The sequence below is a fragment of the Pteronotus mesoamericanus genome, unplaced genomic scaffold (genome assembly GCF_021234165.1).
Source record: "Pteronotus mesoamericanus isolate MK-2021 breed Mesoamerican mustached bat unplaced genomic scaffold, CSHL_Meso_final contig_56, whole genome shotgun sequence".
NCBI classification, from domain to species: domain Eukaryota; kingdom Metazoa; phylum Chordata; class Mammalia; order Chiroptera; family Mormoopidae; genus Pteronotus; species Pteronotus mesoamericanus.
The window spans coordinates 11279074-11294378 of record NW_026555201.1 but is presented as its reverse complement, the minus strand read 5'-3'; the positions used below and the strand labels follow the sequence as shown (position 1 = coordinate 11294378).

The 15305-nt window shown below is 42.1% G+C and overlaps 1 protein-coding gene across 1 annotated transcript in view; it reads right to left on the bottom strand.

The window, feature by feature from the left end:
• Positions 1-476: 476 nt before the first annotated feature.
• MYRFL (myelin regulatory factor like) overlaps positions 477-15305 on the bottom strand; it is a 92017-nt gene continuing 77188 nt past the window's right edge. The window contains 11 exon segments of the mRNA XM_054580232.1: positions 477-551; positions 680-754; positions 1076-1196; positions 3743-3817; positions 5443-5456; positions 5786-5853; positions 6427-6489; positions 13143-13325; positions 13446-13472; positions 13475-13497; positions 13581-13655. Of these exon segments, the coding sequence (XP_054436207.1) occupies positions 477-551; positions 680-754; positions 1076-1196; positions 3743-3817; positions 5443-5456; positions 5786-5853; positions 6427-6489; positions 13143-13325; positions 13446-13472; positions 13475-13497; positions 13581-13655 (799 nt within the window).

The window sequence follows — 15305 nt, the reverse complement described above, 5'->3', positions numbered from 1 at the left end:
GACACCATCCACCCCTCCTGCCAGCACACTCCTATCACATGTTCTCAAGTCTACATTTAGTGGATCAAAGGTCAAATGGCTGAATGGGCCTTCTTGTTTTTCTCCAAAGCTTTGAAATATATTAAAACAAAGTAAAGCTAGACCTGCCTATTTTGACCTCACAGTGTCCTTCATACCAGAAGCAGTATTTTCAAATCCAAGAGTGCTGATTACTCCATGAAACGTCTTCTTCGTAGTCATGGCAAAATCAAACACTGCATTATCTCAAGTTTCAGCAAAGACTTTATTCTCTTCACTGAAGTCTCAAAACTGATGGAAGCCAAGGGCCAATAAGTCCTTTGGCCAGAAATGTGGGTGTTCTACAAAAAGAAGAAAGAAGTTGGATATACAGATATAAGGTTCTGTTCGTTAGCCATATTTCTGAGTATTTTTCCTTGGCAAAGTCCCAACCATACTTGAATAAATTAGGCACAGAGTCAAGAGAAGTAAAAAAAGTAATCTGTAAAGAATATCCCAGCAAGATAAGGGTCCATTGAACAGCCAGCTAACTCCTGTCAGAATAGGAGTAAAAAGAGAATTATTAATGTAAGAATTGACTGTAGTTAAAGTGTATTTACTTACTTACTTTATTTATTTATTTTCCTCACCAAAAAGAAAAGTTACAAGAAATAAAGCTTACCAGTGCAGCTACACAGAAACGGTACGTGCTATCCCAGAATAGAGCTACAGGGAGGCTCCAAATGTGCTGACATCCCTAAATAATGAATGAAAGAGAGATCCATTTCACAACCACGTTTTACACTTAATTGGAAAATGTACAGGCTGAGAAAGCATTTCTTTGACTACTGGAGGAGAGATATTTATGACAATAGCTTTTGATAAGGATTGCTAGAATAGTCTGCAGCTTCTGAAGGATGCACGGAGGGTGCTGAGCCAAGACTGGGGACCAGGGTCAGCCATCAGGGCAAACCCGGGCATGTGGCTCACGGCGTCTCTCTCTTCATAGGAAGCAGAGGCTGCTCCACAACTCTCTCCTGGAACAGGGATGTAAAGCCAAGGAGCCAGAAAACATCACCTGTGTCATCTCCTGGGAGACTTCTCGGTAGTTCTGCATCCCTTCAGCTTCCCTTTTCCTCTGGAAACAAATATTTCCAAGGGTTAAGTTGCACTGGAAGACTATCAATGGCTCCGTTGTACTTCAAAAGACAAAGGAAAAAAAGGGCAAATGGAAAAGCAGCTACCACCCCCTACCAGACTACACTTTAATAAGAGGGAACATAATATCTTGGAAATCCATTCGAGGTTCCAAATAAGCATTTTATTACACGAAGCTCACTGATGCCAGTCTGCTAGCTCACATCTGATTATGACAGAGGGAAACTCAATCTCCGGTGACTACTGCTGCGGACTGAACGTCCGTGTTCTCCCAAACTCACGTATTGAAATCCTAACCTCCAGTGGGATAGGGTGGAGCCTTCGTTAGTGAAATTTGCGCCCTTGTAAAAAGGACCTCAGAGAGCAGTCTCACCCCTCTGCCATGTGAAGACATGATGAGGTGACCATTTGCAGTTAGAAACCAGGAAGCAGACCATCAGTAGACGTTAAATCAGCCGGTGCCCTGACATTGGCCTGCCCGGCCTCCCGAAGTGTGAAAAATAAATATTTGTTGTTTAAGCCACCCAGTCTATGCTCTTTCTGTTACCGCAGTCCAAACTACTGAGATAGCATATGACAGTCTCTAAAACCTAATCCCATGATTTAAATTACCTCAACATCAGAACTTCTCTCCATAGATTTTATAATAATTTTCAGCTATATTCCCTCCCTTTCCACTGCAGCTAAATTTGCATCTCTCTGAAGTTTCCAGGATTTCAGATTCTGCAAAATCCTGCTCTGGGTAGATCTCGTTTGAAGCAGCAAGGCTAACAAACACAGGGAGGGATGCGGGTTGGGGGGTGGTGAGACCCATTGGAAATGATCAGCTTTTAAAGCAATCAGCGTGGAAGCCCTGCCAGAAAGAGTGGTTTTCTTCGGAGGGTGGCCCGTGAGTCATCACCAAGAAGATGAGATTCATTTGTCTTTGGAAACAATCTTTTTGCACAAGTGGGACAGACAACTTATAATCTCAGTTGAGCATCTGTGTTATTTTAAAATCACCCATATTAGAAAAATGGCCGATTGAGTGGCTCAAGATGAATCTTCTGCCACTTCAGGAGATTTACCATTTAAGCGTATTTCCCTCCACTGAAGCTAGGCATGAATAAGGACATGCTGTTTCGGGTTACTCAGGGCGTGCTAGAGAATAGTAGCACATCCAGCCCGTAAGAATAGTACATTTAGCTTTTACTCTGCCTTGAATTATGGTGGGTTCTGAGTCATGAAATATTAGCTGCGGGAAACAAACCTTTCCAAGGCAAGGGGGGAGGGGGGAGCGGCAGGGAGAGTCATTAGCTCATTGTAGAAGCAAAGCTGATGAGAGAGGCATCTGAAGCCTGAGTGGCACAGAGGAAGAGATGGAGTGGGGAGAAAATGATGGAGGAGGCACAACAGGGCTGGGGAAGCAGAGGAAGAGAGGGGAAGACAGAGGAAAGGGAAAGAGAGAGGCAAGGAAGTGGAGAAGGCAGAACATGCATAGGGAGCAAAAAAGGGGAGACTAAAATCAAGAGACACAAAATGAAAACAATCTATCTTCAAGGTGGGAGTAGCTCAGTGCATACTTTTTGAGTGAAGTGGGTCAAAAGACTTCAAGTTCCATAATTAATTAAAATTGACAAGAACAGTGTTTTGTGATTTTGGAGGAAAGGCAGTCATAATAGAAGCTCCCATTTGTTGAGTGCCCACTATGTGCCAGGGAGGGGCAATGTCTCGTCTCATTGGGAAGGCAGGAGAGTGTCGTCAAAACATGGGCTGAGTTTGAGGCCCAGCTCCACCTCTTACAAGCTCCGAGTTTCGTGATGTGTTTTTTGACCTCTCAAAACATGTGTTTCCATCTGAAAAATATAAACTAGAAAAAGCAATACCAACCTTGGAGGATTACTGGGAAGATTACATGACCCAGGACGAAAGTATGTAGTGTCTGGCTTCTAGTCTGTGCTTGGCAAATGGAAGTTATTAATTTCACTATTATTAACAGTGATCCCCACAACAGCTCTACTTGTTATGGTATAACGTCAAACTCAATTTATAGATGAATAGACAGTAGTTCAGAGAGGATAAGTAGTTTCTCCAAGGTTTATAGAATTAGTGACAGAGACAAATTTGAACCCTGGTCTGCTCAATTCCCAACTCTGACTCCTTTTGTTAACTCGCCTGGGGAAAGGAGGTGGTGTGTGCATTGGCACTTCTGGCAGGAGCCCACAAAATGTGCAGTGCCCCCAGCCACGGTTTCACTCTTGTCCCCCATCGCAATTCAAAGGGACACACGTAGGGGCAGTCAGTGTGCAGCGTGAGCAAGCACCAACCCCCAGGGCACTTCCCCTTCGCAGGCGTGAAGGTGCAGCCTAGACCCCTACCCGCCCCGTCCCCGCGCCCCGGTCCAGCCCCCCGCGGGGCGGGGCCTGGAAGACCCCAGTCTTCATTTTGTAAAGCCCTTCCCCAAGCTGCTCCGCCACTCAACCCAACCGTCAGTGGTCAACAGGGACTGATAACTTCCCTCCTCTGGACTTACTGATCAAATTGTAAAATTCAGCCTCTACTCAAATCATAATAAAAATGGAATTGTTTTTTACAGCTCTGCACTTACATGATTCCCAGAGAGAATTTGGCATTGGTGGGTGGGTGCTTATTAACAGGAATATCGTAATTGTAATTTCCAGACCTAATTATAAACAAAACCTCAAATCAAAATATGCAGGAAATGTTTCAAAAAGCTTTTTGCTATTCATTATATACTATGTAAAGTAAAATATTCTATAATAAATACATAAAACTAAATTTAACATGGTATAGTTTTATTTTTCCAGAGACATACCTGTCAAATTGCAGAGTGATTTGTTTCAGGTCTAAATATATAAAATATACCACATAGGTTTATAGTTTGTTAGAATACATAGACAAAGTAATGGAAAGTCAAGTCTCAAGCCAAATACACCAAACTAAACACAAAGAAAATAACTTCAGTTCCCCTAAGGAGATACAGATCTCAGAAGACAAATGAGGCAAAGGTCTCAAACTAACAATTCCTCTGAAGAAGAGGATTGGAAATAATAAATGCAGCTTTTCTACTGTAAACCACTCCCTTTTAGGAAACATTAGCAGAAAATATTATGCACTTTCAGAATTTGAACCAACTAAAATTACTATAGTCCTAATACCATGTACTAATAGAGATAATTGCAAGACAGAAATGCTCAGGAGATTCCTTCCTCCTCCTCTTTATGAGAGAAACTTGGGAAAAGTGGCAGTTGCTTTGATTTCATACTGAAATGAAAACTCTAGCAAAAAGGCTTATCATATCTAAGTTCTTATAACTCGGTCATCTTTTAAAGTATTGGTAGAAACAACTTAAAAACCAGGTACACGCAAACAATAGCCAGTCATTTTAGACTCTCTTTAATGAATACTAAAGTTAAGTTGTTAAAAATGAGAGTGCAAAAATAAAGGGCGTGGATCTGCAAACGGATCGGGAGCACTGTGTTCGGCTGGGGGGGGGCTGAGATAAATGGAATTCATTTCCTACCCGGTGCCTCCAACATCTTTATGCTTCACGGCAACCCCACTCCGAAGATGAGAAAGGGATGTGCAGGGAGAATAAACATCTTGTCAAAAGTTCTGGAATTTAAACCTGAATCCTTTTACTCTTCTTCATTATGTCACCCTACCGCGTTAATTAACGTCTGTCTCTGACTTTCACGTTTATAGAACCTCAGGTTCCTTAACGACAAAATGGGGATAAATAATCCCAGTTTACAGGGATTTTGTGAGAACTCAATGAGATAATAAATGTGGAGGTCATAAACACATCAAAAAGCACCCTGCAGTTAGTTTTTAAGACTCAGGACCATCAACTTGAAGCCTAAGTTATATCAAGTTAAAAAGAAATAAGGCTCAGAATCCATAGGATTTGTGACACTAGTTTAAAAACACAGGGCCTTGTCTTTAACTTAGCAGGCACTCAGTAAATATTTCTCAAAGAAACGAAAATAACTCCCATTCTTAATGCCCACAACTTGCACATGGCATTTGCTGAAGCCATTTGCACTCTATGCTTTAGACCCATCATTGCCTCTTGCAGGTGATGCAGCAAACACTAGAGATGGATGCTGCTGATAACTTTTCCAGTACATGGATCTTTTTCTTCCTACCTGAAGAAGCTAAGCTAAGCTATATTTTTTTTTCAGCAATTAAAATAATAACATCCCTTGCTATTTAAATATGCAAATGTCAGCTCGAACATAACTTGAAGCCATTGGTAACAATGTCTTTCTTGTCTATAAAATTAACTGGCAGCTCTGCACCTCTGGTGGGTTCCCTCAGAGAGTCAGCCACCGAACTGCCCCTAAGCTTTGTGCTTTGGAGTACCTGTTAAACCAGGAGACCGGGAACATTGGAGCTGCGGTTTATTGATATTTGGTAATATCAACCATGTTTATGATTCCCTCTCCCACCCTGTAACACAATGTAACAAATATGTTTTCACATTTTTGGAGCTGTGTAAGCACACACTAATTTTGCCATGTAGCTTTAGCTTTCATTCCAGTCTCAGAAACCCAGAGCTCTGAGTAAATTCCAGAAAAAATGGGAGTGTAAGGGGGAGGCTTATCCCCCCCACGCTGGAGATTCCTACACAATACTGGCGATCTGTTATTTGCTGGATTTCCATCATCTACATAGAACTGATGATTGTACCAACCCTTGGATTGAAACAGAGAGAAGAGAGTAAACTCTTCAGCAGAGGAAAAGAGTCCCGTGCTCCAGCACAGTGTCCAAATTTCAGAATGCAAATCAAAGATTCCTAGATAAATGGATTCCATTTGCATTCAAATGGAAAAAGAAGAAAGAAGGGGAGAGGGCATTTTTGTTGTTATAGTAAACTTTAAGAAAACTAAAAAAAAATCCCAGGTTCCAATAGACAGACTCATAATATCCAAAAGAATTTCTGGACCCTGGAAGTCCTGCTAAATTGAAATTTATTGAGAATGCTTTTAAAAATGAGAAAACAGAAAACAAACTAAAAATATAATCAGAAAAATAGAAGAAAAGGATAGGAAGTTCAAATAAATGATCAAAATCCATGGAGCTCAACCACCACTTGTCTAGTAATGAGCAACATTTCTACTACTGCCCCCTTCACGGCCAGGCTGGCTTCGAGTACCAAAGCGGAACTCCACGGGTGCCTGTCCCTGTCCCCCACTCCAGTAACTACAGTAAGTAGTTGCCCTGCCTGGCTCCGCAAGTCAAAGAATAGTCACTTAAATTTAAACTTACAGTCACTCCCCCAGTCGGGGTTGGTTAGCTCGTCTCCTGCCAGGAATGATGTGCTTCTGTCTGCTGAAGAGGGAGAAGTCTGTCAGTCCTTAAAGCTTATGCAGGATGAGAAGAAATCCAGTGTGTGCCCTAGTTTGTCTCTGTCTATGCACTGGTCCCCCACCCTTCCTCTCACCCACCTTTCAGCCCATCATATCCCTACTGCATTGCTTACAGACGATTCTCACCTTTTTCCAACAAGTTACCTGCTTTGAGCTAAACTGTGTCCCCCAAATTCTCCTGTGGGACATCCTAATCCCTAGAACCTCAGAATGTGACTGTATGTCTAAGTAGGAGCCTTTAAAGATGTGATTAAGTTAAAATGAGGATGTTAGGATGAGCCTTAATCCAATCTGACTGCTATTCTCATAAGAAGAGATTTGGAAAAAGAGGCTGCGTGCTTAGAGGAAAGACATTGTAAGGACACAAGGAGAAGCAGGCCCCGACCCCCCCACCCACCCAACCCCCGGGGTGAGCCAAGGAGAGAGGCCTCGGAAGAAGCCAGACCTGCTAACACCTTGATCTTGGACTGCTGGCCTGCAGAACTGTGAGAAACTATATTTCTGCTGTGTAGATCACTTAGTCATGGTATTTTGTTATGATGGTCCTAACAGACCAAGATACCAGTCCAAGTTAGATCAATGCAGCTCATAGCTCCTTCCTTTCTAATGCCATAGCGTCTATTACTGAATCTTCTATGCGGTGATCGATCAGTGGTATATCTATCACTATGCAAAGGGCATATTATCTGTGTTCTCAACACCACCACAATAGGAAACCTCTATTAACATTCTTTGAATCTCCTGTATCTCCTGCATAACGTGATCCACACAGGAATAAATTGAGCTTAAGATAAGGCCTGAAAATTGGAGTCAGGTCACTGGTGTGGAACCGGAACTGGCCTGCGGAAAAGGAAGCTGGGGAAGCGGATGTGATCCATCATAGCCAAAAAGGCATTTTAAATGCAATTTTGAAAAGGTTATCATTCAGGTGATTGTTGTTAAGGGTATGAGGGAAAAAAATGCATATCTTTTTAAAGTGGATAGTGAAAGCAATCATTTAGTAGGTTGCTAACCAAACCTACCAAAAGAATTTTAAAATTTTTGCAGCATTTTTTTTTAATTTGCAGATTTTTTTCAAGTATTTGTACTCCTTATTGCATTTTTTCATTTGCATTAAACAATATAATTTTATATTTTTCAGTATAGTTTTGGAGAAAACACAAAGACATTAACCTCATTTAACTAGAGACATAAGTTAATACAATGTATGCTGTTTTCTTTCATGGGAAGAAAAAAGAGGCACAATCTAAAACAAGTTTCTGTATGGAATTTCAGGATAAGAAGCAGCAAAAGCGACAGTGGACATTAGTTGGGGAAAGTCCCCCATAAGTCTCTCTGTCCTGGCTCGTACTTCCCACTCTAGATGGATGGGTTTCTGTACTCGTCCACTTGCCTAACTGTAATCTTCTGGAATACTGCACCTTCTTCACTGTTGTATCCTCATATAAGGCAAGGCCAGGCTCAATTGTGGGTGCTCAATAAATATTTGTGGGAGGGTGGAAAGGAGACAAGGGAAAGCCAATCAAATACCCTCTAGGACAATGTTTGCCCTTGCGCACTTACAGGGGAAGTTCCCAGAGATGGGCGCAGAGGGTTGCTGGCACTGCACGAACAAACGGGGGTCGGACAGAACTTCAAGGCAAGGCAAGTTCTTTGAGCATCCTCCCCAACACGATGCTTTCCATGAAAAAGAAATGATCGTGATATGTGAGGATTTTCTAGAAAATTGAATATTTATTTCCTTTTAAATATCAATGTATGTGCTATGTAAAAAGGCCTCCAGATTGCTTGGATTCCAGCTATTCCAATAATAATTTTCAAGCACATGTCTCCTGCTATGAGTTTTGCTTGTAATTGCTTCCACAGAAGGCTGCACATTTACAAGGCAAATGAAGCATAAAGAGAAAGAGAAACCAGAACTTCTCCATCCCTCTGTTTTCTTCCCCTACCTTTTGTTCTACTTGTTGAATTTTCAGGAAAGGGGCTCATTATAAATTCTATATATAGAACTACGGAGTTGCCTCACTTCCACAAAAGCGGGTTCTTAGGTTCCTGAAGACTAGGCCCCAATGATAGGATTTAGTATCTGATAACAGTATTTTTTTTTAACAGTAATAAAAAGGTGAAGTTGAGGAAAGATCATCTCGCAGATTTAGAATTACAAAAATAGCTTTCGAAAAGCAGAATTGGAAATACCAAATTTTAAATCTCCTATAAAACACCTCCAATTTGTCACTTCTCTGAGGCCAAAAAAAAAAAAAGAAAAGCCTATTCAATTCTGAAAGGCTGGTTATTAAAAAATCATAAATGTTCCTGTTGTTATACATGAGTGGCTCTCATTTTATACACGCCTTCCAGCAGTATTCACTATAAATTTAATATACATTCCCAGCGGTTTTCGTTATAAAGTTGAAGATATATTTCATAATCGGTAGATAAGATCTCTCAATAAGCTAAATTAGAAACTTCTGGAGGGGAGATTTAAGACGGTGTCCGACCGAAGCGTGTCCTGTTGTGGTAGAATATGCACATTGCACTACTTGTAAAACTGTGCTGCTGGCTGAGCTCCAACACAGCATCTCTGATGCCTCTTTCTTTCCTCACTGAACCAGACTCAAGCCAAGAAAAAAGTCAGGGAGCCCAACCAATTGATGACTGAGTCGTTTAACACAGGGAACCATTTTCTTTTGGCCATTTGCTCTTCTTTTGGCCATTTGAGCTCTGGTCTCCAAAACAAAATAAACATGTATTCCAGATGCCTCTTTGCTTTGTGAGATTTTTAAAAATGCTTTACCAAAGCTCTATAAGTCTGTAGAATTCCAAAGATTTCTCCTCCCCAACAGGCCCTTGACTTAACATCTAACTGCTGTCTATTTAAATTTCTGTTGGTTCCATAGAATAAAATCTAGTCCAACTGGTTCCTCAGAGTAGAAGTTCAAAACACCCACTTTCCTCTTCCTGAGAAGACTTACCCAAACCTTTTGTTAAATGGGGGGAGACGGGATAACCTTTCTGAAAGATATATACACAATCAACTTAGGTCCAGAGGAAGAATCATGGCTTGAGTTCAGCACATTGTAAAAATGCTAATTTTTCTTCACTCCTCTTACTAGCGGTTTTACTCCTCAGGACGGAGGCTCACGAACATGTTCTGGAGCTCAGTAAAAGGTTACATAGTGACCTTCATCCCACTGAGAGTTTTCCCCCCAATTTTTTTTAACCCTTGAATTTTTGTTTTCTCTTTATTCCTTAATTTTTAATTGGTCTTCAGTGCTTCAGAAACAACTGGTTCAGAAACAAATGCTTGCCTGGTTTTTTCCTCTTTTGGATTTAGGGCGCCCAGTGTTATATGGTCCTAACAGAGGGAAAACACGACCTACAGCAGAAGAGAAGTGCCTTTCCTCGGGCCCCAGAATCGTCCCACATCACACACACCCCAATGGTGAGAGGCAAACTTGGGGGGAGGGGCGAGGTGTTGCTGAAAGGGCTTTTGAGAACCATGGACTGAACACGTCTTTGCGTCTTCTAGAGGTGATCCCAGCCATATGCACACACTGTGCCCAAATAAATGGGGGCAGAATGGGAAAAAACTAAACATGGGGGACCCAGATTCTAATTCCAACTGGGATAGTAACTAACTGCAGAACTTCAGGGAAGGCCTTGGGCCTCCGTTTCATCAGCAGCAAAATGAGTAGGTTGGTGTAAGTGAGAGGTTCTCCTGGCCTGAAGACTCTGGAATTCCAAGTGATTTCATAAAGTGCTCATCTCTGTGCACTTGAAAAGCGACCTCTCTCCCATAGACTGGTAATATTTTTCAAATGTCACTGCTGCATTAACAAAAAGAATTTGATTGAAAACTTAACTGGGTTTCTAGTTACATTCTCCCTAGACACAATTTCTCAGTCAAATAGTTGTAAAAGTGTAATGAATTAATAATGCACTCTGGGGGGTGTGGGTCAAAAAGTCAGGGTGCCACTGGCATAGCTGCTCTCTGACATTTTGTGACTCTCAATTCCCCAAAGTTTTCAGGTTTCCTGGAGGTGAAAGTAAATAGGACATTTACATTCTTTCATTTTTCTCCACCTGAATGAGGGAAAGGGGAACAATTTTTCCAGTGAATCAGGGATCCGGTAAAGCGGAGCTTAACTTTCATTGTTAGCCGAGAAGCTGACCATTGTGGCAAAGAGGACGCAGCCAGGCACCTGGAGCAGCTCTTCTTTCTGCAGGAGCCTCTTCAGGGTCTCCCGCAGTGAAGGAGATGTACAACGAGCAGACACTCATTGTCCCAGAGAAGAGAGCAACCAGTCTGCCGATGAAGAGCTGGTGGCTACAGCAGTGAGTTTGCTCAGAGGTCAGGAGACTTTGGAAATGACAACTGGATGAGTCCATGACCTCTTCCTATAGAGAATCCGTTGTTATCGGTACTTCTCTCATAGTTAAGACAGCCTCTTCCAAGGGCTGCTCTCAGGAAAGGACACCAAGTGTCCCCAAGGCAGACTCCCAAGGTAAGAAAAGGAGTCAGCGGCCACGAGGTTTCATGGGCTTTCACAAGGGGTGATGGCTTTGGGTATTTAAAACTGTTGAGAATATGATGACTGAACAAATTCCTCTCTTCAAATTGAACCTTTATCCTCACCCCATAGTGATTCAATTTTCACAGTTCAATCGGAAACCACTTTCATGAGAAAAACATTGCCTGCTGGAGAGGTGGGGAAGATTCTCTGTGCATCAGCTTCCTCATTGGAAAAATGGGATAGCGACTGCCTATCTTTTAGGCTTGTATCAATTAAATGATTTATGTATGTTGGCTACTTATGACAGTGCCTTGCATACAGTAATACTTCATTACATGAAGATGATGATTTGTAAAAATTATTTATTCAAGATGAGGATAATAAATAATATCAAAAGGGAAAAAAAGTATGTTGTCACCCCAAAACTTCAACTGCTGACTGTATAGTCTATGTGTCAGCCATTAGGGCTGCTCAAAACTATTTCAGTTCATCTTCTTCCAGATGCATGTTAGGTCTGCATTCCTCCAACTGTTTTGAATTTAGACATGACCAATGTCATTTGTTGTTAGCATAGCATCCTAATAAACTATATCAATACATATTTATTGCTTTTATTTGCATCACTATTAGTATTATTTTAGACATTTACTATGTGCATTTAGAAGATTTCTAAAAATAATAATAAATTAGCATACATTTGGATGTATTGTATTTGATCTTACTGTGATAATTACACCTTTAGCACTTGTTCAAGTTTCTTTGCTTTCTTTAACATAAAATTTTGTTACTTAAAAAGCATCTCTGCCCTGGCTAGTGTGGCTCGGTGGACTGAGCGCTGGCCTGTGAACTGAAAGGTCACTGGTTTGATTCCCGGCCAAGTCACATGCCTGGGTTGTGGGCCAGGTCCCCACTTGGGAAAGTGTGAGAGGCAACCGATGTATCTCTTGCACATTGATGATTCTCTCCCTCTTTTTCTCCCTCCCTTCCACTCTCTCTGAAAATAAATACTTTTTTTTTTAAAAAAGCATTTGTGTGTGTGCATGTGTGTCCAGGAAGAAGAAGGATTTCCATTTTGAAAATGGAATGCCAATCTTGTGTTTTTCACTGACTTAAGGCTTACCCTGAACTCATTATAGTTTCTAAAGCCTTTTACATTTACCCTCTTTGGTTTGGGCAGAGAGCCCAAATACTACATCATTTTTTAAGTTCTAAGTGAGCCAGAAAAAAATCTATCCATCCACACGTAATTATTTCAGTTGTGCAACTATTACTGTTTTTGTTGGCAACAGACAAATGAGACCTTTCACTTGAATCAATCAAAATTTCATCTTTAGGCAGGAAATTCAATACATTTCATGCACTGTTTAATGACAGGGATATGTTCTGAGAAATGTGTCTTTAGGTGGTTTCATTGTTATGAGAACATCACAGAGTGCACTTACATAAAACCAGATGGTATAGCATACTACACACCTAGGCTGTGTGGCATAGCCTATTGCTCCAAGGCTGCAAAACAACATGAGATTAAATTTAGCATAAGAGAAAATGATGCAATCAAGAGATGTGGTAAATACAAGATGTATGAGGCTTTTCCCAACGTAACATGGCATATTGTCTTACAGGAAACTTTTTTTATACATAGAAAGAGTATACTCGAAAATAATGAAAAAAGTATAGTATAGTAAATACATAAACCACTAACAGTCATTTATTATCACTATCAAGCATTATGTGCTGCGCATAGGTGCGTGTGCTATCCTTTTATATGACCAGCAGTGCAGTGGGTTTGTTCACACCAGCGCCACCACAAACACGTGAGCATGAGTTGCCCTATAACATTGTGAGATCACTAGGTGATAGGAATTTTTGAGCTCCTTTATAATCTTATGGGACCATCATTTATATGTGGTCACTCGTTGACTTTATTATAAATGATTCCAAGCTTGTTTTTTTTGTGTGTTTTTAAAGATCTCGCCTCCTTAAAGAGGAGAGTAGAACCATTATCTGGAACTGCTAAGAGACAATTCAAGTAAATATTGACAAGGGGAAAAAAATACCTCAGGTTCAAAGCTCTAGTTGTTTCTCTTTGAACATCTTTTACCTGCCCATAACCTCTGATGAGGTTCCATTTCCTTGGACTACCATTACACAGGACTTGAGAGGACTCTTCTTGTTCCCCAGACAGGGCAGCAATAAATCTCCTGACATGGCAGGATCTCACAGAAAGTGATTTCTGGCATTTGGCAGGAGGATTGTGTGATTGCCAGAGATGTCATCGTAGGTGCTGCACAGCATGGGGCAGAGGGGAGAGGAGTGACAAGGTTAACCTGACAGGCTAGTTCTTCTGTTGATAATTCACACGAAACACAGGCTGGGTTTGAGGTGAGGAATGTGAAGCTCTTACCTGAGGAGGAGGAAGCTGTGGGCAGCAGGGCTCCTGAGAGCTTCGGATATTGTTGGAAAAGGGTAATGAAATGATTCATGAAAGAGACCTTCAAGGAGCCTTCTCCCCAAAGGAAAGCAAGACGGGAACTCTCACCTCGGAAGGAGATTTGGAGCACGTTGGTCTTGATCTTTTAAGCTAAGTATGTAAAGGGAGACTATCGTCAAGGCACTGTTTAAAAAGTAATAAGAAAGTATTATGTGGCAGATTTGATTCCAGATATATCTCTCACAACCAGCTGGGGAGAAGATGTACTCACACAGGCCACACAGATGGGGGTTGAGGGAGCGGCGTCCATGGTTGACAGAAGCGCCATGGAAACCAGCCCAGTTATGCTTGTCTGCTCTGGTGAGAAAAGCCCTAGTCCTCCTGGAGCTCAGAGGCTCCTGGGGTAGTCCACGCTGATGGTTTTTTCCACAGAGCAGCCCCTTGGCCCTGGCAAGCTGTCTCAGAAGCATCTGTCACCAGTGGAAGATTACAAGAGGAAGCATGTAAGTGGCTGGAGGCAGCCCTCTGCTCCTTGCAGGAAAAAGTCAGAGCAAAGTTCACATCCCTGGGGTGGAGGGCGTCCACACGGGGACATGGGGGGATAAAAGGAGGCTCAGGTTCAGTCAGTTGTGGATGCCAATGCCTTTGGCCACTGCTGACATCTTCCAGCTGCTTGTCTTTTCAGAGCACAGTATGCCAAATTGGACAGAGGAAGGAAAAAAAATGCAATAAAGCGTCCATTTCCATATAACATGGCTTCAACATAATGAGTATATCTTTCTGCTCTGATGATCAGAACTTATATATCCAAGTGGAAGCTTTCCTTAAAGGTTCTGAGCTTTGGGAAGCTATTCCCAAAGATACTCACACATCCAAACACTTAGCATTCTCCTCTTCAGGGTGGAGGATGGGGTGGTCTGGAACTCTCTCACAAGTCACACAAGAAAGTCTACTTGGTGTCCTTACAATCCCACTGGGTGCTGGGCCTGACACAGGGTAACCAGACATGGTTTCCTGCCTGTTTGACCTCACACCTGATTCTGTAGACTCAGCTTCCCATTATTTTGTTCCCCTTCAAAGGTGATGGATTTCCAACATTACATATATACAAAGTATGTGCCACATGTCTGAATTCCACTCATAAAGCAACAATCTTCAGAGAGTTCTCAGCAGCAGCTGGGCACTGCCCCGCAGGCACAGCCCAGCCCGGGAGAAGGGCACTGGGGCCTTTGGGCGCCTTCGGGCGGACTCTGTTGCGCTGCTCTGACAGCTGCCTGCTATCCCAGCCTCCCTTACTTAGTTCTCCCACAACCCCCATCTTCCGTGTCCCTGTTACTAGCCAACCCTTAAATACTCTTTTGGATTTGTCTCTGGCATCTGCTTCAATGCACAATCCAAAGAACTTCTAGAATCACAGAATAAATAACAGGACCATCTATCTGCTCCTTTCTTTGGGGGCAAACTCTGGTCCCGACCTTTCTCAGGTAGCCCCAGGTCAGAAACAGGATAAGCTTAATTCCTCCCATGTACAGTCAGTGGTCATCAATATTGGAGGTTTTAAGATCAAATAAGCATGCTTCAAATGCAGCTTCTTCGTGTCAAACTTGGACTCCCTAGAACCTCTCCATTGGGTTTTCAGGGGAATAGGTGAACCTAGAACATGCTGTGTCTGTGGAGGTACACACTCACACTCTCCTGAGCTGGGGATCCCAGAAGAAGACAAGCTCACTTAGGAGAGTGATAAAAGTGAAACAGCCTCTAATGGGAGTACCGGGCCAAGTACCTGGGGACACATCCCCCAGTGGGCGGGAGCAGTGAGAAGGCAAAATGGTG